This window comes from Dunckerocampus dactyliophorus, chromosome 6, assembly GCF_027744805.1.
Source record: "Dunckerocampus dactyliophorus isolate RoL2022-P2 chromosome 6, RoL_Ddac_1.1, whole genome shotgun sequence".
Taxonomy (NCBI): Eukaryota; Metazoa; Chordata; class Actinopteri; order Syngnathiformes; family Syngnathidae; genus Dunckerocampus; species Dunckerocampus dactyliophorus.
This window is the reverse complement of record NC_072824.1, coordinates 14,892,504-14,913,083: the sequence shown is the minus strand read 5'-3', so window position 1 is coordinate 14,913,083 and position 20,580 is coordinate 14,892,504. Positions and strand designations below refer to the sequence as shown.

Genomic DNA, 20,580 nt, shown 5'->3' with positions numbered 1-20,580 from the left:
CCCTAGATCATTGTTGTCTAGTGTTGCAGACCTACACTTCTTCCCAGCAGTCAGTCAGTGAAAGTTGCTTTCACACAAAAAAAAAAGCATTCTACACTAGTCTGGCAGACAGGGTGTCTCTGCACCATTGATAACAGGAACTGACATGCCATTGAGTTGCCTCAATATATTGTAAAGCAGGGGTCACCAACGTGGTGCCCGCGGGCACCAGGTAGCCCCCAACGACCACATGAGGTGCCCGCAAGCCTGCTTTTCATTCAGGTTTTCAGTTAATAATGAAAGAACAGTAGAAAGAAATGCATTCTGAAGTACAAAATGTGAGTTGTGGACACCAGCATTTTGTTCATGTTCTGGTAAAACAAGCATATTTGATTTGTTTGGGTTTAAAATAAGCTCTGAAAATAAATGTTACAAAAATGAGTAGCTCTTGGCCATTTTCATTTTGTAAAAATAGCTCTCACAAGGAAAAACGTTGGTGACCCCTGCTGTAAAGTATAAGGTTTGAAGAGACGAATTCTTTCTTTCATCATTATGCTTTTTTGATAGTTTGCTCACTATTGTTACATATAGATTATAGTAGTATATCTGCTGCTCAAAAAATAAAGGGAACACTTAATCACTGGACAGCAAGACACCCCCAATACTACTACTACTAATAATACATTTGATTTCCATTGATAATTTGTGTGTGATTTTGTTGTCAGCACAACAAAATCAGCACATCAACTATGTAAACAACAAACTATTTAATAAGAATATTTCATTCATTGAAATCCAGGATGTGTTATTTCAGTGGTTTTTTTTAGCAGTATGTATACAGTGGATATATAAACGCAACACTTTTGTTTTTGTTCCCATTTTTCATGAACTCAAAGATGTAAAACTGTTTCTAAGTATACAAAAGGAGGCCTATCTCTGTCAAATATTGTTCACAAATCTGTCTCAATCTGCGTTAGTGAGCATTCATATCCGCCTCACAAGTGTGGCATACCAACATACCGATTAGACACCGATTGTGATTATTGCACAGGTGGGTCTTAGGTTGGCCACAATAAAAGGCCAATCCAAATGTGCAGTTTAACTGTACTGGGGAAGGGGGCAGAAACCCAGTCAATATCTGGTATGACCACATTTTCCTTAAGATGATATGTTTTGCCTTGTAAAAAGCCTGAAAAAGATGGATCGTCTTATAGTTGAGGTCTACAGAGCAGGCATTGATTAGAGGTAAGTCATTTATTCGAGATGAGATTTTTTAAATCATATACTGCATTGGCCGGAATATAGGATGCTATTTTTTCCGTCTTACAGTATATTTGGGTGCTAGATATTTAAACATTCAAACCACATGGGGCTTCTCCTCAAATGAGTTAGTTTCTTCCCGTCACTCACACACACCATTCCCATAATTACGCTTCACTTTTACATTGTCAGTTGTTGCTAGCCATAGTTAGCCAAGCTAAATTCCTAACTGTAGGGCCCCCAAAAGCCAGTGAAAAATCTACCAGTAATGCCCACAAGGCAAGTTTGTGAGACAGGTTTATTATTTTTGCAATTAAATGACTGCTCTGTTTTAAATGATAAATATAAAAGCTACAAAAACAGCACAAAAGATGTACTCCCTCATACCACTGAGTCTGAAGGTCAGCTAGCCCTGGCTTGATGAACTTCGTTGTCTGTGCTTACATTACATTAGGATGAGTGCACTGTGTTGATAGCTTCGCGAGGGGAATGCTTTAATCTACTTCAAAGAGGCACTCACTTCATTGTACCAGGCAAAGGTGCATGCGGATAAATCTAAATGCATGGATGGTCACAAGTCTTTGCAAAGATATGCAAGTTTTGCCTGACAAACATTAGCTATTACCTGTATCTGCATTACAACTACTTTGAATGGGTATAAATACTGATATATCTGGTGGAACATCTCTGTGTGGGGTTTGCATGTTCTCCCCGAGCGTGGGTTCTCTCCGGGTACTCTGGCTTCCAACCACATTCCAAAATATATGCACACTAGGTACATTGGAAACTCAAAATCGTCCATGTGGATAGATACATTACTGATCTCCAAGAGAAATTCACATAGGTATGAATGTGAGTGTGAATGGTTGTTTGTCTATATGTGCCCTGCGATTGGCTGGCGACCAGTCCAGTGTACCCCGCCTCTCGCCCGAAGTCAGCTGGCATAGGCTCCAGCATACCGCAACCCTAGTGAGAACAAGCAGTATAGAAAATGGATAGATGAAAATACTGCATATATCAGAAAATAAGTCCATGGCAGTTGCTACCAGCAGACAGGTGCCCACGCTATACATTTCCAAGCTAGTTACGGACTTATTTTTCATTTGAACTGAAATATCATTTTGTTTTTTCATTTGTTGTTTTGAGGTGGTGTATGCTGTTTACAAGTTCCACTTCCCTGAAAAAAGTCTTTAGCGGGTCCCTGTGTTGCAGCCGCACCTCTTCAGGTCACTGGTGTGTGAGGTGAGCCTGATGGGAAGAAAAAGCTTGTTTTTGTGCTTTTTTTTAAACATGTACTGGACAGTGTAACTTTATTCTTCATTGTATTAAAAAGTAAAGATATTGTTGACTCTCTGGAAAAATCCTAGCTGTCTACCTGCCACATTGACCATCGACAGTGGTCAGCCCTTGCTGCTGGCCGAGGGGTTTGGCGACACGCCGCTCATCAGTCTCCTCCTTTGAGAGCAACCGTAGGGCTGCCCTGGAGGAGAAGCGTGGGAGGAGGAAGAACCATCTTGCCAAAGCACAAACTCCGGATTCGTCATTCCCCTTCACCCGAGTGTGCCTGTCACAAATCGGCCTCATCAGCCACCAGCGAGCCTGCGCCAGATGTGCTCAACGCCCTTAAATCTTTGTTTTGTCTCAAGACCAAAGCCAAGAAGATGCTGTTTACAGGTTCCACTTCCCTGAAAAAAGTCTTCAAAGTCTTTGAAGCGGGTCTCTGTGTTGCAGCCGCATCTCTTCAAGTCACTGGTGGAGAAAAAAGCTCTGACTTATTTAGGCAGAAGTCGTTTTTTGTGCTTGTTTTTTTAAACATGTAACTTGTGTAACTTTATTCTTCATTGTATTAAATTCACCAAGACATTGCAGTGCCTGGTTCTTTATTTAGGGACTTTGCCAGCTCTGTGATGCAGAATGCACATAAAAGTAAAACAAAAAAAATAAAGACTGTAGCTACTTGTTATTGTTACACAATGATATTTTCCCTTTCAAAACAAGTAAGCAAAACTATTCCAATTAAGTAATTAAAGGCCTTCACATTTGCTGATCGTAATTAACCAGCAATAAAACATAATGGTTATTATGATGACATTGTTTTAACATTGTAAAATACCATTTTGCTTATTGCAAAGACACACAAAATGCCATCTTCCTTTAACATCGCAAATGATTGCATTACAAAAAACATCCTGGCATCTTTCAGAAATACAGCAAAAGTAGAGCGTTATCACAGACACACAGTAACAGACACATTTTTAAGACAAATATTTGACATTAAGAGCGCAATACATTTTACTTCACATTCTAGGGTGCTGTACTTTCAAGAAGTCTCCAAACATTCATAACTCATGTTGTACTGGCTCACCACAACAAGAACAATTAGTATACAATTATATTAAACGTGATCCAATCTGTGCAATTTCTGGATTCTATTCATTAAAAAAATATTATTGTTTTAATTTAGTTATATTATTATTTATGCTAATTTACAGCAAGAAAAAACACCAACACATACAGCACAGAGAGGCTTGTCTTTTGGTTGTTCTAAATTACATGGTACAGTATTCCCTCCTATATTGTGGTTAAGTGGTTCCAGACCCGACCGTGTAGTTAGAGCACACAAAACCTGTTTAAGACCTTTTAAATATGGTTTTTCAATTAATCAAAATTTAAATTAAATTACATTTAAAATTGATTTATTAGAGCCCTCAAGGGCCGCACGGTGGTCTAGTGGTTAGCATGTTGGCCAACACAGGAACAGCCTGGAGATCGGGAAGATCTGGGTTCGAATCTCCCCCGGGCATTTCTGTGTGGGGTTTGGATGTTCTCCCCGTGTGTGCGTGGGTTTTCTCCGGGTACTCCGGCTTCCTCCCACATTCCCAAAAACATGCATGTTAGGTTAATTGACGACTCTATATTGTCCATAGGTGTGAATGGTTGTTTGTCTATTTGTCTGTTTGATTGGCTGGCGACCAGGGTGTACCCCGCCTGTTGCCCAAAGTCAGCTGGGATAGGCTCCAGCATGCCCCCGTGACCCTAATGAACGACCCTATAGAAACGGTATAGAAAATGGATGGATGGATAGAACCCTCAAGAGATGAAATAACAGTCCTATAGTCACCTTTACACAAGACAAGGGTTGGGCATTTTTTTAATTTGAACGATTCTGGTTCCAATTCCGATTCCTCGTTTCGATTCTGGTTCCAAACGATTCTTGATCCAGATGCTTTTAAGAGGCAGGGTCATAAAAGTTTCATGGTTTAAATGAGGGCGCTAACCACAATTCGTTTTGGATGAAATGTCTGAACTACCATACATTTTTTTTAATGATATGAACGTTTTATCAACTTTACTATGAATTTCTTCCAAGGCTATTTTCGAACAGTATACACCATTCAACTTGAATATAAATGTCTTTTTACAGGAGTACTCGTTCACAAAAGATGTTTAATTTTGAAAAGTAGTAAGTATACTTTGTTTGCTGCCTCAATGATGGTGTAAGCTATTTTTTGACATCCTTATTTTGGTAACACAAGTAAACAGTAGCCCAAAGCGCTCTTATTTGGAAGGCTAGAAGTGTGTTGTGTGCGTTGAGAAGGTCCCCTGACTGTTGCTAACAGAGACGGACGTTGTACAAATGAATAAATTTGCCTAGCCGTAGCCGTCCTTTATTTATACCGGACTTCCACATCAGCTAGTATCTTGAAACCCTGGGTTACACTGGCATTAGATAGACATCATTCATTGTTTGACTTCCCTGGTTCTTCTTGCTTAGAGGGAGTCAGATGTAGCACTTCAAAGAATAGGTATTGTGTTATTCCAACACAATGAATGTGTGAACATTAATCATGTTGATCGTGCACCCTCCTTTGAGTGATATCATTGTGTTGCAAATGTTACACTGGGCCGACCGCTCTCTTTTACGAAGTTAACCCACATTTTCTAGCCGCTTCTTCTTCGCTGGTGTTTGCGGCTATTTCTTCAGGTCAGTAAAGTGGGCATCGAAACTAGGAATCGAAGGCTCCAGACTCGATACCCAACCCTACTTAAGACATAAATACAACATACCATAGACTCACACGTTAGCATTGGGAGAGCTCCCTGTTGTTTTTTTCTGAACCGCATACTTCCTGCGGTGGCAATTTTCTCATCAATGTAATGTAATGGCAGCTGAATGACACCAAGACAGAAGGCTGCAAAACCTTTTCATTTGAAACAGACACCGGGCACGATGTCTTACATGCTCAAAACAGCATGAACAGTTCCACACTTACTAAAGTTCTCTTCTTCAACTGACTTACTTCCTACAAGTTAGCTTAACCCAGCATGCAGAACGTCCCTGCCCTCTATACCCTATACTCTATAAAGCAGCTCCGAACGACACAATACTCCCGTCGCTACAGTAACATTGCTAACACCTAATGACCAGTGTACAAGGTGACGTATCATATATGCGTCTTTGAAATGCCCTATATTTGTATTTTTGTTCATTTAGTCATTCTAATGCTTTGAAAGTGCTGAATTTAGGCCGTCAATACATAACATTTGTATAAATATGCATATTTGTAGCTAATAATTGGCCACAAAACACAGATCATTTATTCATTAATTTATTTTGAAAAACCGTGATAGAGCGAAGCTGCGAAACTTGAACCGTGAAGTGGCTAGTGACGACTGTACGTGTATTTTATTTGAAAACCCAGTGGACATAAAGCTTTAACGATGCATCGTAGCTTTACAGCAGAATGCAACTGTGTGAAATGCAGGTCATTTTTCCTTATCTCGATTAGATTTAAAAAAAAAGAAAAAAAAGAAAAAGAAAGGCGGGCGCCCCAGACGTTCCAAGTAGGCTTGATACTTGATTGCCCAGGTGTATTTACATGTAAAAGGTAACTCTACATTCATTTATTCAGTGGAGAAAAACAGTAGTTCCACATAAAACATACTGAGGGGGAAATAATTATTTGATCCTCTTGTGTTTTGTTTTTTTTAAACTTCACCCTTAAATCTCATACAAAATCTGTGCAAGTAATTGGAACTTTGAGTTGCCAAGCAACAGCCTTGAAACCTTCAGTATTTGAACAGCTTGATTGTACCAAAATCCCTCCTGGTGACCAACTACAAGAAACGTCTGACCTCTGTGCTTGCCAACAAGAGTTGTTCCACCAAGTGCTAAGTCATTATTTAATTGATTTAATTATTTAAGTTATTTTCTTGATATCCCTCATCTTTTACAATAAACCTACCATAAAATTATGGGCTGTTCACATCTAACAGTAAACTTATTTTAAAAAAAACCCAAAAGGGATCAAATACTTACGTCCCCCACTTTAAAGTTCACAGTTAATACTGATGGAAAATAACCATACATATTTACAACCACGACCACAAAGTATTGTCTGATGTTTTTCCTTCGTACAGCACACTGCAATTCCAGCATGCAGTGTTAAACTCAAGCAGAACAAACAAATCTTATAATTTTAACAGCCACAATTGGATCCACAGGGCCGAGACGCTCCGAAAATAAGGTTGCAATTAACATTTAGATGTTACCTAGTGATAGCGCTTTTAGGCTGAGCAGGAATGCACTCTTGCAGGAGGCATTCGATATGATTGGAGCCAAACATCGCTTGAGACTTGCTTGTGTGAAGCACATTTTCTCATTACACAAATGAAAGGTTTGTATGTACAGTGCATCACGCATTGTGTACAAGAATTGCATGCATGCTTGTCACCTCACTCAAGAGAATTCCTCAGCTTGAGAATTCGTCAGGCTTCCATTTTGTATTGATATGCTTCCGCTGCTGCTACCGGCGGGTGTGTAGCGAGACGTGATGTAGCTCTTCTTCCGAGAGGACATGGACCACTTCCGTTCAGAGCCACCTCCGCCGCTCCCGCTGCCCCCGCCCTCGCCCTCGGCAGGGTTGTAAACCACAACCATGGTGGTGTCCATTCGGGAGAGCGTGTACATGCTGCTCTGCCGGGTTGGGTGCTGCCGGGTGGAGCGGAGTTCCAACTCGTCGTAGCTGGACACCTTGATGAAAGGGCACCAGCGAAAAGCTCGCTTGAAGCCAGCTCGAAACCTGACGTGGCATCAGAGAGCACACAGAAGAAGAAGAGGAGCTGTCACAAGGACCGTTGATTGATCAGGGAGTGGGAGGATGACAAGTAGAAGAAAAAAAAGCTTTATAATTCCTTCGTCACACACTTTGTCAGTCTTTCTCCCTTTTATTGTCTTTCATGTCGAAATTAGCCATTTAACTTGAGCTGCCCTCACCATCAAGCAGTAGAAAGTTGGTGATAGTGTAGTGTCTAAGGTGTAGGCCGTCTGAAGTCACCCTTTGACAAGACAAAAACTCCCAAACTCGCAAAAACTCGCTAACACTCTTTTGGAGCAGCCATGCTGGCATCGTTTATTCAAGACAACATGTGAGCACAGCGTATCACAACAGTCGCATTTATACGACGTCATCCATGCGGCCCACTTTCCAGGCATGACCAATAAAGCTAGGCTAAATCAAACTGTCCAAACAGAAGCTGTAGTAATTCTACACTTGATTCAACTTACTAAAGATTTGTCAGATCAAAACACGATCGCTGCATGAGACTTCAAACCCTGACATTAGCGCCATAATGCCCCTGATATCGCATATATCAGACTAATTTCCAAGGTATAGCGGCTTATATTTTACCGTGGTGCTTTGCCACGATCCATTACAACCCTGAAAAATACAGAATCCCATATATAGCCAAACTCTACTGCTTGGTGTTTCTTTGTTCTTTGCTGTAAAATCTCATTCACATGAATGCTGATTAGAAAGAAGCGTGCAGTTTATCTCCTTTGATGCGCTCGTCGTTATTTATAGATAAAGACTAAATCCAAGCACATCTGCAGTTATATGCAGAGCGATGGTGTCAGACACGGCTCAGTAATAAAACCAGAATTTTCGATGAGCGACAATTAATATTTAAGGTTAATGAGATGTTTTAGCCCCTATTGTACTGCTGAAGAATAAATGATATGGACCTTCATGAGAGACGTTTCTGATACATAATAATAAGTATAATATAGTTTGACATAAATGACAGTCTGCATAAAAAGGAGAAGGGCAAATTATTGTCTTTGGCAAAACGCTCTGCTGCATGCCCTTCTACTTTCTGAGTCAATGCACCCAAACCATGCAAGCAGATATAATTCACAGTCTTTTCTTTTTTCATTAGCGTGCAATCATTAAAACCACAATTTTTGTTTGTTTGTTTTTTTATCTGAAGGCCATATGAAGCCATACATACTGTAATTGAACATATTATTTACTGAAGCATGTTAGTTTTTGTTTCATTTAAAAATAGAAACAGTGGAAGTCTGCTTCCCGTACATTTCCTGGTTAGCATACAATATGGCACGCGTCTTCTCGTGTTACTAATACACAGCGTGAGTCCAGCTGTGTTCGTAACATATTTTTACGTTACATTTTTTGTTAGCATGACACGAACCCGGAAGTCATTGTCCCTCAGCTCCGTCGCCCACCCATTATGCCATCAGTGGTTAACGCTGTAGTTCTTTGCTAACTGACACAGTTACGCCACAGGCATCTGCTGCAAAATAACCCACAATGGAGCTATTGAATTCATGACAAAACTGATAGCAAAAAACAAAGGTGGTGCTCATGTGGCTCCCTGCTCATCTTTGACGTTTTAGTCAACAATCAAGTCTTCAATCAAGGTGTGACCAGGTACACCGGTGAGCGACGCATTCGCATCCAGAGCGAATTGTACGAGTATCCCATGGTTTGATTGGCTGTCAAATGTGGAGGAAATTTCGGGATATCAAAGTAGTTCAGAGGAGGAAAAGCGGCAAGTGTTGATCGAGGACTCTTGCTAGTACCGGATCTTGGTAGTATTGAAGATAAACTTACATAAATGTCTGTAAATTAATGTAAACTTAGTAGATATGTTTACTCTGGCGCCAACGAGTTGCCAAGCCTCTGCTTTTTTAAAATATCGCTATTTTTTTTTTTTCAAAAAGGTCTAATAGCTCCAGGAAATTAGACATGGCAAGTATAGCATACTGATTAGCATCCTGTCCGCTCATTGGTTGAACAATGATACTCCCGCTGATTGGTCCTCATCTTGGTGACAGCGATGAAAAGTTGAACATTTTTCAACTTCCTGGGATTGCGTCGCAAGACGCACGAGCACAAACTTTCGCACGCACGAATTTTGCGTGTCGCTTGGCTGGATGGTGACACGCAATGGCCGCCCTATCGCGCAGGTTCCTGTGTGTGGCACGCGGGAGGCGACAAACGACCGCGATTGGCGAAATTCATCGCCAATGCGTACGAAAACATGCACACGGGAAGCAACAAGCAATTCTGACCAGCTACACAGGTGACCGACGCATTCACATCCAGAGCAAATTGTCTCCCATGGTCTCCCACGCAGTCTCAGACGGTTTGATTGGCTGTCAGATGTGGAGGGAATTTCGGGATCTCAAAGTAGTTCAGGAGAGGAAAAGCGTCCGGTGTTCATCAAGGACCCTTGCTAGTACTGGATCTTGCTAGTATTGAAGATAAACTTGCATAAATGTCCGTGTAAATGAATGAAAACCAGATACAGTATGTTTACTCTCGTGCCAACGAGTTCCCAAGTCGCTGCTTTTTTCTTTATACTGCTCTATGTTTTTTTAGAAATGTCAAGTAGCTCTGGAAAATCTGACACGGCAAGTATTAGCATTGATTGCGAATGCTGATTAGCATTCTGTCCACTCATTGGTCGAACAATGAAATTCCCGCTGATTGGTCGTCGTTTGGATTGGTGAAAAGTTGAAAATGTTTCAACTTTCAGGGATCGCGTCGCAAGACACGCGTCGCATGACACGTATGGGCACAAACTTTCACACGCACGAACAGGACGATTATCGTGTGTCACCGTTCAGCCAAGCGACACGCGATAATCGCAGGTTCCATTGAAAATGAATGCAGTCGAGGCAATGTCGCCTCCTGTGTGCCGCCCAAAATGCGCAGGCTATGGAATCACTGCAGGGACATAAGAGATGGCTCCCGTTCATAGCATATGACAAGCAACTGCGCTAACTAGTTTGCCTCCAATTTATTTGTACCATTATTTGTACAACTCTATCATCTCGGACGTGCCTCGCTGTCTGACTCCATGTGCTGTTAAGGTAATGTAATCTAAGGTAATGTCTCATCAATGTAAATTACGGGCGCCTAAAGACCTGAATACTACATATGACTGGTTATCAAATTATTTTTTGACAAAAATAATAGGCCATAGTGCACTACACAATAACTACCATTTATTATTTAATACATTTTTGAAAAACCATGATAAAGCATGGGAGCGATGTTTGAACCGCAATGTAGAGAGGGACAACTGTATATGCATTTAGAACTGTTTCCTGCATGTAAAACCAACTAACTAACTAACATTTTTGGATGTCCGGAACAGATTCATTAGATATCATTATTTCTTACGGGAAAACTTGATTCGGTTTAATGTGGTTAACCAAGGTTCCGCTGTATAATTATTCTCTATTAAATGTATTACGTATGTTTATATTTTGGGGTTTCTGGAACAGTTTAATTGGATTTACTTTATTCCTCATGGAAAAAAATTGCTCTGTTTTCAAACGTTTCAGTTTTCATTTGACCTTTCGGAACCAATAATAACAAAAACCGAGATACCACTGTGCATATTTTAGTATATTTTAGAGTACTGTTCTGCACATTCCCGTTCCACTTACCTGCTGTTAAGGCAGCAGTAGATGATGGGATTGTACATGGTGGAGCTCATGGCCAGCCACAGCACTGACAGGTAAACCTGCTGGATGGACTTCCACTTGCTCAGGTGCTTGTTGAGGCCCGTCACAATGAAGTAGATGTGATAGGGCAGCCAGCAGAGGGCAAAGGTCACCAAAACAATGATCATCATCTTTACAACCTGCGAAAAAAATCGGGTTGGGTTAGGATTTTAAGGTTCTCTTCGATGCAGCAAATCCTACACCATGTCTGTTTTTAACATCGCTGTTGCTGGTTGGTTCCACATCTGTTCCCATACCATATTAGTATGCTCACAAGGGGAGTAATGTTTTCTGCCTGCTCCAACACTCAATCATCAGGGCCAGCCCTCTGGCACTTGCTTTCAACATGTCATTGCTGTGGATAGCCACTGTTTGATCCCTGGCAAAAACACTCCCTGCAGACACCGTGGGTCTCCTCAGAGCAGGCTACCGGAGACAAAACAGACGTCAGCGTGTCCCTCTTGAAATGTAAACAGAAACTCTTGCACCCCCCGTTTTGAGACATGTTAATGGCATAAAACAAACCAAGGCTGTAAACTACTCAATGTAGTGACTAAACAGCTTTAACGCAGTCAGTCAGTATCTTTGTGATGATCAGTGCTGGGCAAATTACTTAAAAAAAAGGTTAAATAAGATATATGGAAAGATTGACACTTCATGCTAATCAGCACTTTATCCAAACACAGACATGGGCAGATATCCAATTCAATTTAAAATTCCAGAACAAACGGCCTCAGATGTTGTAAAGATAATACGCCATGACGGAATCATTTAGAATTAGCATACTGGTTGGCCATAGACCTCAAAGATGGGTTTCATCTTTTTTTGTGCCTCTTTCATGCTTCCCGATTGTAACTACTAAAACCAGTCGCATTAAATATAAAAAAGGGAAAAGAAGAATAACTAATAATTGTAAAGTTTTATTAAAACCCTCTGTAAGGCACTTGTGGGACAAGACACATGACCACGAGTGCTTGCAGAGGCTGGAGGTCACTGTTGTGGAAATTTCTATTTATTCGTGTGAGAAATAAAGTACCTTACTCAGATACATGGCTCTGTTGTTGTCTATAGTCCTGCAGCAAGACAGAAACAGGTCTACTCAAACACCCTGAGCACCAGTGCAGAGTCATTTGATCGGCATTAGCGGTGTTTTGTAAGACAGCGATAGGAGCAAAAGCAAAAGCTAAAGAAAAACAGTTCCACTTCTAAGTAGTATGGCGGCAGCTATGCAATGACTCTTAAATGATCACAGGAAACTTGCAGAAGTGTACTTTGGTGAACACTTACACTCTTGATGTCTCTCCCTTCTACTGTTACATGTATTATCAAGCGCAATTTTCCATGACATAACATGACACCTGGCCTCCATATTGACACAACCCACTTGTATTTTCTCCCATGAGCGCGGTGAAAAACGGAATAGTTTATTAAACGAGCGAATAATGTATTCAACCTGTCAGAACATGATGAAAGGAATTCTATGAGAGCAAAGGATTTGGTAATTGCAGAAAATCTATTTGAATACATGATTAAGTGCGGTTATATCACAATACAGCAAGATTAAGGACAACTGCATGACCTACAAGATAATGGTGTGAAAGAGAGTCTTTGGATGTGGAAATTGAGAGTGCATGTACATTAATTACCATATGCAGCAATTGCTCCTTTATTTTATGTCAAAATCCTCTAAATCTTATTGCTGGTGGCTTGTGATTAAGAGGACAGCATCATTGTTGTTACAATTGCAAACCCAAATGATTAGCTGTAGAGATGGTCTAGTATTGACCAAGTTGTTCAAAACTCGCAAGTTTTATTCTGAACCAGGAACGACAGGTATTCGTTTCTGTTAACCCGTTCACTCACGCTGCTGCTGCTAGCTAAAGTAAAAAGGAAACTTGTTTCAGCTCCCACATCAAAGAGGCTGGCTTCTGCCATTACTCTAACTGCATTTGTATAAATGTTTTAAAAAAGCAAAAGATCTGCTCCTTGCCTCAAATCAATTCTCCTTTAAACTTCCTGTTCCTGTCTGAGCTGCTCGCTCACGAACGCCGAGCCGAGCACTCAAAGAACACTTGTTGTGTTGGACTTGGACACTGGACTTGTTGTGCATGTGCAAATTTCTCGGGTGACGGAGACGTCGTCTTGAGCGCTGAGTCATACGTCAATGTCACCGCCATATTGGATGTGGCAAGACAGAACAGGGAAGATGCCTAATGCATGTTCTGCATGAAATTGTACCAAGTGGTTTACTACTTTTGATTGTATTTGGCCATTATAACATCATTTTATGAATAGATTTTTTTTTTACTTTGTGGCATAATGCTGTGGCATAATACTGATAATACTGAAAGTTCATAATACTGAACTTTGTAGAAAGACGCTTTATTCAGTTTGGTCAATATTCTTGCATTTGTTTAAGGGGCAGATCAGCCACATCCAAACGTATCGCTGCAACCGGCCAACTGCTCAGCCTAAGCCGATAATAAAAAATCGATTAACCGCACGATAAATAAAAATGAAGTCGATCATTTTGCCGGCCTCGATAAATTGACAAGTGCATACATGTTTGTTTTCCTTGTCTCTCTTTACTACTGTACACAGGGTGGATGACAAGAGGGTTCAATCTGCATCTGTCTGTGCACATTGGTTCTATAGTGGAATGAACTCTTTTCAGCTGTTTTCATATCTTTAGAATGTACAGAAAAGAGAAACGTGTGTTCATGTCTCACATAAGGATTGTGGATGATGGGCAAAATTCCAAAAGTACACATTGTTTTCCCATACTGGTACATGGGCATAGAACGCATGTACGCTTTGAAATTTCAGTCACTCATGATCGGGTTGGGTTGAAATGAGGCGGAAAAACTGATTTCACACAGCTTGCGTTTGCTATTATCTTTAAGGTGTTTCTCTGAGTAGACACACTCTCATGCATAGCAGTGATAATAATAAGTATTAGTTATTTACAAACTGTACGATGAAAAATGTAGCGCATGCTCTTTATGGTAAAGCACAATATAACTCACTTTCTGTTTCAGTTATAACCCAGTCCATATTAAATGAGTCATTTACGTTACTGTGGGACATGTTTTTGTCAACATCAGCGTATTTTGCTATTAAAAACAAAGAGTAAACAGGGCTGATATTATACACATATTGCTGACAGTAATATTCATAACATGAAAACGATCACAGTACACATGATACACCCTCCTACAGTATCTTATGATCTTCATTATGACTATCTATATATCACGTAAAATTGAAATGAACCGAGGGGAAAACATATTACTACAACACAGATTTGCTTTGCTTTGTTGAAGAAAACTAATGAGACTCAAATGCTAATGAGCTTTTTAATGCAGGAAAAAAGGATCTTGAGTTGCAAATGTAATTGACCAAAACAGTCTCAGGGCTTTTCTCTGCTGCAGTTAGATTTATGTTCGTTCATTAAACCAATAAATGACCACCCATTAATTATCTCCCGGTCGGAATGAGCCCCGCCATCTATTTGCAACGTGATACAGCGAGGACTTACCGTTATAACGCTGCCTAAGTGAACAGAGAGCTACTGGGGTAATAAAAATGAAGCAGAATTTAAAAATACATTTGTAATAATGCTGTGGGTAGAGATGGCTCATTGACTTGCCATTTATTAGGTATGCTACACCCCACACATTACAGTAAGAATCCTTTTGGGGGGAGGATTTTAATGCACTGTTTTGGTATTTAAATGTCTTGGTTTTTTTCCCCATAGTAAAAAAAAACATGTGTTCTGTGTTCAGTGCTTTTTCTTTCTTCTGTCCTCTCTTATTAAATGCACTTCTGCCACCTAGTGGCCGTTTTTATACCATTAAAATTGCTCTGAAGCATAATCCATGGGTGGGGAGTTGCATCATCACCTCCTTTAGCTTCTCACGCAAAAAAAACCATAAAAGACGTAAAATAAATACGTTGTTGGGATCGGGTGTTTGGTTTTATAAAAACTTCGGTCCAAGTGTCTGCTTAATCAAAGTTTATATAGTGAAATAAGAATGGAATTCCCATATCCAGGTGTCCCTCTCTATATCATGGTTTGAATATCTCTCCTCAATAAAATGATCACTGTGTCATGCCATGGCTAATATCGAGTGGAAAAAAAGGTTCTCCTCTTATTCCGTGTTGAAGTCAAATGAGAACATGGCAAGGAGGAGAGACTCGACCGCGGCGCATGGATGCCTCGGACCAGACTGACGCCTACACCAAGTGACTCTGATGGCGTCTTCATGGATCCGCACTCCAGCGGCTCTGCTGCCAGCTCGGTGGAGTTGCCCATGCAACTGGTAGGACAACGACTCACGTCAGTTGAGAGAGCCCGCTGTCGACGCCTGAGCCTCTGCCTATACTGCCTCTACCCCGACCACCACATCGCTACGTGTCCTGCCAAGCTCTCCTGCGAACATCCCGACATCGACACAGATCTACCCTCTAGCGGGGAATCGATCCTCGGGCGCTCGTTTTGAGTATGTTGACAACTGCCGGCGGTGGACCATAGTGTCACCGTTAACAAGAGACTGTTGGTGTCGGAAACTATCTTGGGGGGGAGGTGTAGAAGTGTTCAAGTTTCCGCTTTAATAGACTCTGGAGTGGATGATAGTTTCTTGGACTCCGGTTTTGTCATTAAGCATGGTAACACTAGTTTTAAACTCCAATGTCCCAAGGAGGTTCACTCCCTGGATGGGCACCTCCTGGCGGGCGTTACTCACTAAACTGAGTTACTATTTCTTCACCTTCCTGGTAACCATCATGAGGCTATTCGCTTTTACATAGTACCATCCCTGTCTGCAGCCGGGCGTGCTGGGTCTCACCTTCAGAAGCTGGTTATTGATTGGAAGAAGAATTGCATCATTAATTGGAGTGGTTATTGCCATGCTAATTGCCTCTGCTCTGCTATTATCAAGAGCCCTGCGGTTAAACCTAACGTAGAGAAGGTCAATGTGCCTGGCGTGCCGGTTGAGTATCATGACCTCAGTCAAGTGTTTAGTGAGGAACGTGCTCAAACTCTACCTCCTCATATGCCACACGATTGCGCCATTAAGTTGCTCCAGGACGCCACACTACCCAGTGCCAGGCTTTATAAGGTTTCAGGTCCTGGACAAGCTGCGCTTAAGGAATCTATATCCTCTTTGTTAGACGTGGGTCTCATTAGACCTTCCTGGTCTCCACCCGGAGCAGGATTTGTTGTCGTGGAGAAGAAGGATAAATCACTGCAACCATGTATTGATTAGAGGGGGCTCAATGAGATCACTGTCAAAAACAGTTACTCCTTACCTCTCATGGATTCGGCATTTGCGGCGCTTCACTCTACCATTTTCCCTAAGCTTGATCTACGCAACGCTTATCACCTGGTACGCATCAGAGAGGAAGACGAGTGGAAGACCGCTTTCAATACTCCCTTTGGGCATTTTGCATATTTGGTCATGCCTTTCAAGCTCACGCCCTGGCTGTGTTCCAGAATTTAATTAATGATGTACTCAACGACATGTTGAACCAATTCTGCTTTGTTTATCTGGATGATATTCTCATATTCTCACGTAATTTACAGGAGCACATTCACCACATACGTCCGTTACTCCAACGTCTTCTTGAGTCACCTCCACGTCAAAGCAGAGAAATGTGACTTCCATTCGCCATCGGTCTCGTTCTTGGGGTACATCGTGGAGAAGTGCAAATCAAGAGCCGGTCTCACCAAGATTCCCTCTAGTTGCCACCCTCTAGAGGCATTTCTCGAAGATGGTACTTGATCGCATTTCCTTTCTTCTTCCTTGGAGACAGCTCGGCTCCTGGTTTGACATGTGTTTCGTGTGCACGGCATCCCCTGTGACTTTGTTTTGGACCGTGGGCCCCAGTTTGGGTCCCAGGTGTGGTAGGCATTCTGTAAGGCTTTTGGGGCATCGGCGAGCCTCTCCTCTGGATACCATCCCCAGACTAATGGCCAGACTTCGAGGGGGGGATACTGTCATGCTCTGTGTTGTGGCTCTGCTGCCGCCTGTTCGCCATCCCTTGCAGTGCATGGCTGATCCTGCAGAGCCGGAGTGTCCAGCGCGCACCTGTTCCTAATCAGCTATCACCATTCATAAGCTAGACACTGGAGCACCTTCGTTGGCAGATTGTCCTTGTTCTTTGCCTGCTAACACGTTTTGTCTGCCTTGTGCTACCTACCTGTGTGTGTGCTTTCTGGTCACCACTTGCCTCCTACCACTGTGAGTAGTGTTACCTCATCTGTGTAGTAGTTCCTGCTTGGCTTTCAGCCAGGTGGTGAGAAATACTTCAATATTGAAAAAAGCAAAATTTGTTCTTGATCAAAAATCACTCCACACTGTTTACTGTTCTTTGGTATTACCATATCTAACTTATTGTGTGGAGATATGGGGCAATAATTATAAAAGCAATCTTCAATCGTCAACGTACTGCAAAAAAGATCGGTAAGGATAATTCATAATGCCGCGTATAGAGAACATACAAACCCTTTATTTTGAAAATCACAGATATTAAAATTTGCTGATTCAGTAAATTTTCAAACTGATAAAATAATGCATAAAGTTAACAACTTGTTACCCAAAAACATCATCCACTATTTCTCTTTACGAGAGGAGAAATATGATCTTAGAGGAAAATTAAACTTAAAACACTTATATACGAGAACAACGCTGAAAACCGACAGCATTTCAGTATGTGGAATTAAATTATGGAACAGATTGAGCAAGGAACTCAAACAATGTACCAAGATGAGCAAATTAAAAAAACAATACAAGCAGTTGATGTTTGCTAAATACAAGGCAGAAGAGTCTTGAACTTGCTTTATTTATTTATATGCTTGCCACTTTTTTTGTTATTATTATGTTTATTATTATTATGTTGATTATAATGGATTATTATTATTGTTCTGTCATGCCTGTTTTTATTTTTGTTATTATGTATTTATTATTACACTGATCATTATATGGAATAATATTCCATGGAATACAGGAAGTAAATAATATGTACTGCACAAGATGTGGAACGGATGGGGGGTAGGATTAAATAAGCTTTGCTTCTTCCTACTCCTTTTGGACATGTGAAACTGTCAAATGATTCATGAGATGTGTTCCATTGTAACCTGCATGCATGTTCAATTTAAGTTAAACCAAACCAAACCAAACCAAGCAGCGCCTTCTGTATTTTTGTCACTGCCTGGTTCTCAGCAGTATTCTTTAGTTTAGTATTTTTGTCCTGCTAGTTAGCAGTGCCTTTCCTTGCTGTGTATATTTTTCCTGCTATCATTTTTCTAGCAGTGTTTTTGTGTTCCCTTTTGTGACCTTGCCCGTGTGTTTTTGTTGTACTTTTCATTTTTGTATATCTACCTTTGTACTCCTGTGGAGTTATTTTTTTGTATTAAATCTTTTATTCACACATCCTTTGTCCTCTCTGCACTTTGGGTTCTGTACACTGGCTTGCGCCACCTTGTGACAGTCGTGAACGGGTTTTCTATGCTCTAATTACAAAAATATTCCGTTTATTAATATTGAATCCTACTTGGTGGAAACTGACTTATCACAGTCGGGTCTGGAACCAATTAACCGCGACAAACAAGGAATTACTTTCCAACAATTTAGGGCTGACATCACTGACATATAATCCATGAATCCATGAAGCTAAGGCCGCACAAAAAAACAAAAAAATTGCAATCTCAATTTACAACATGTGATCTAATATAGAAACTATTTTTTCTTATTTTAACAAGCTGAATCAAAAAACAAATGCTGTCATTTTACTCAAGGATTCATGATGGCCGACACTTCCCAGTTGGCTCTGCTGCCCTGATTCTCCCCGAGGATTTGTAACCTGACAGACTCTCTGAGACTAGCTGGCTGTCATTCATCAGCCTGCGGGAGGAGCAACCGCATTAATTAATTATCTTTTCTTTGGACTTGTCTTTATCACGAACATGAACATACTGTTGAGTGAGCAAGTGCGCCACGTTTTTGACTGGATGGATTATTTTCAGTCTTTCTATTCATTTCCCTTAATAAAGTCCCCTGTCAACTGTCCTTCCGAGACCTCCCATGAAGAACAGCAGAAAGGCCATTGGACGTTTCTTTAAAGCAAACAGAAGCAGTCAGCAATTTATTTCTATGCCTTTGAGGAGCACCATAATCAAAAGAGTCGAAGCAGATATCATTTATACACACTATAATGTTACCGATCGCACTTAAGAGCTGTAGAAAAGCTATCGTTTCGATTTGACCATCCGACTAATACTACCAGTAACAGTTGTCTATTACCATGTAGCACCCTGTTGAGAAACTCACACAGCTAAACAAGCTGAAATTACTAGAATCACCCCCCTAACATTTTTTGAAGGCACACAGTGTTTGGCCAACGTTGGAATTAGAGATTGTGCATCTGGACAGATCTAACTATTTTGGAAATCTGACTGTTTTAGTGTATGTAAACATAGTGACTGTCACAAGCGAGAAAAGAGCCAACTGAGCATTGCACTTCAGTGGCTGATGGTTAAAATTGCTTCTCCTTTCATTCTCATCACAAAACAAGCCCATCAAGATCTACTCTCAGGGCGGATGGAGCTATTGACCCTCCCGGTCCGGTCAGGATTAGAACGCTGCCATTACCCAAGTGCAGTGTGGCCAAAAATGCTCAAGGGGTGCAAAGCATTACTGCCACCATCCAGCACCACACTATAAATTCACACTGCATCTCAATTCTGCCCTTACTTCACATTCTAGAAAAGGTATGCCATTGTTTCCTTGGCCACATTCAAATACATCTCCAAAGAGATTGTGTATCAGTGGTGCCTAAAACGCAGCTTGTCTGGAGGAGCTATGGCAGCCTTATAATCACATCATTAGTGTTTGACATTTGGAACACAAAGCCCTAGACATAGGCTTAAAAATAGAGACTCTGTTTTGTGGTGACAGGACAGTGCTGTCTATCACTGAGGATGATGAGAAAATCCAACAAGGAATGGATTGGCACCTCGCAGACCCAACATATTCTCACAGCAAAGTGTAAAAGAACCACTTTTGGCCTCTATACGTCCCCTCATTCACGTCATCTCAGTGACCTTTGCTTGTCAGCTGAATTACTCTAAGCACTTTGAATTACCTTGTGTATGATTTGTACTCTATAAACTTGCCTTGCCTTGCCTTACTGAGTCCTTTATAGAATTGATTGCCTGAGGTGTAGTTCTTAGCTCGCAGCACAATATTGCTTGGAAAAGGTTTGTGTTATAAAATGTTATTTTATAACATTTTTTAAAAATATATACCGTATACTGTATATAAACAGTAACAAATGTAACACAATCCCTCACATTTGGCAATTTACCGCTAAAAACACTGATATTACCATACTTTCTTTTTTAGTCATTTGACTTGCTCCGCTTTGTATATTAAAATGACCTCAATATTTTGTGTGTTTGCAATTTGGGATTTATTTATTTAGATGCATTTTAATGTTTTCATATGCAGTAATCCTTCATT

The 20,580-nt window shown here is 40.9% G+C and overlaps 1 protein-coding gene across 2 annotated transcripts in view; it reads right to left on the bottom strand.

The window, feature by feature from the left end:
* Positions 1–2,634: 2,634 nt before the first annotated feature.
* tacr3a (tachykinin receptor 3a) overlaps positions 2,635–20,580 on the bottom strand; it is a 40,861-nt gene continuing 22,915 nt past the window's right edge. Inside the window, exons 4-5 of one of the 2 annotated variants that reach the window (XM_054779821.1) lie at positions 11,003–11,199; positions 2,635–2,988 (exon numbers count right to left, since the gene is read on the bottom strand). In XM_054779821.1, the coding sequence (XP_054635796.1) occupies positions 2,823–2,988; positions 11,003–11,199 (363 nt within the window). In that variant the 3' untranslated portion in view covers positions 2,635–2,822. Of the gene's footprint in view, positions 2,989–3,077; positions 7,323–11,002; positions 11,200–20,580 lie in introns of those variants that run through there. The other variant, XM_054779820.1, reaches the window with a different exon arrangement.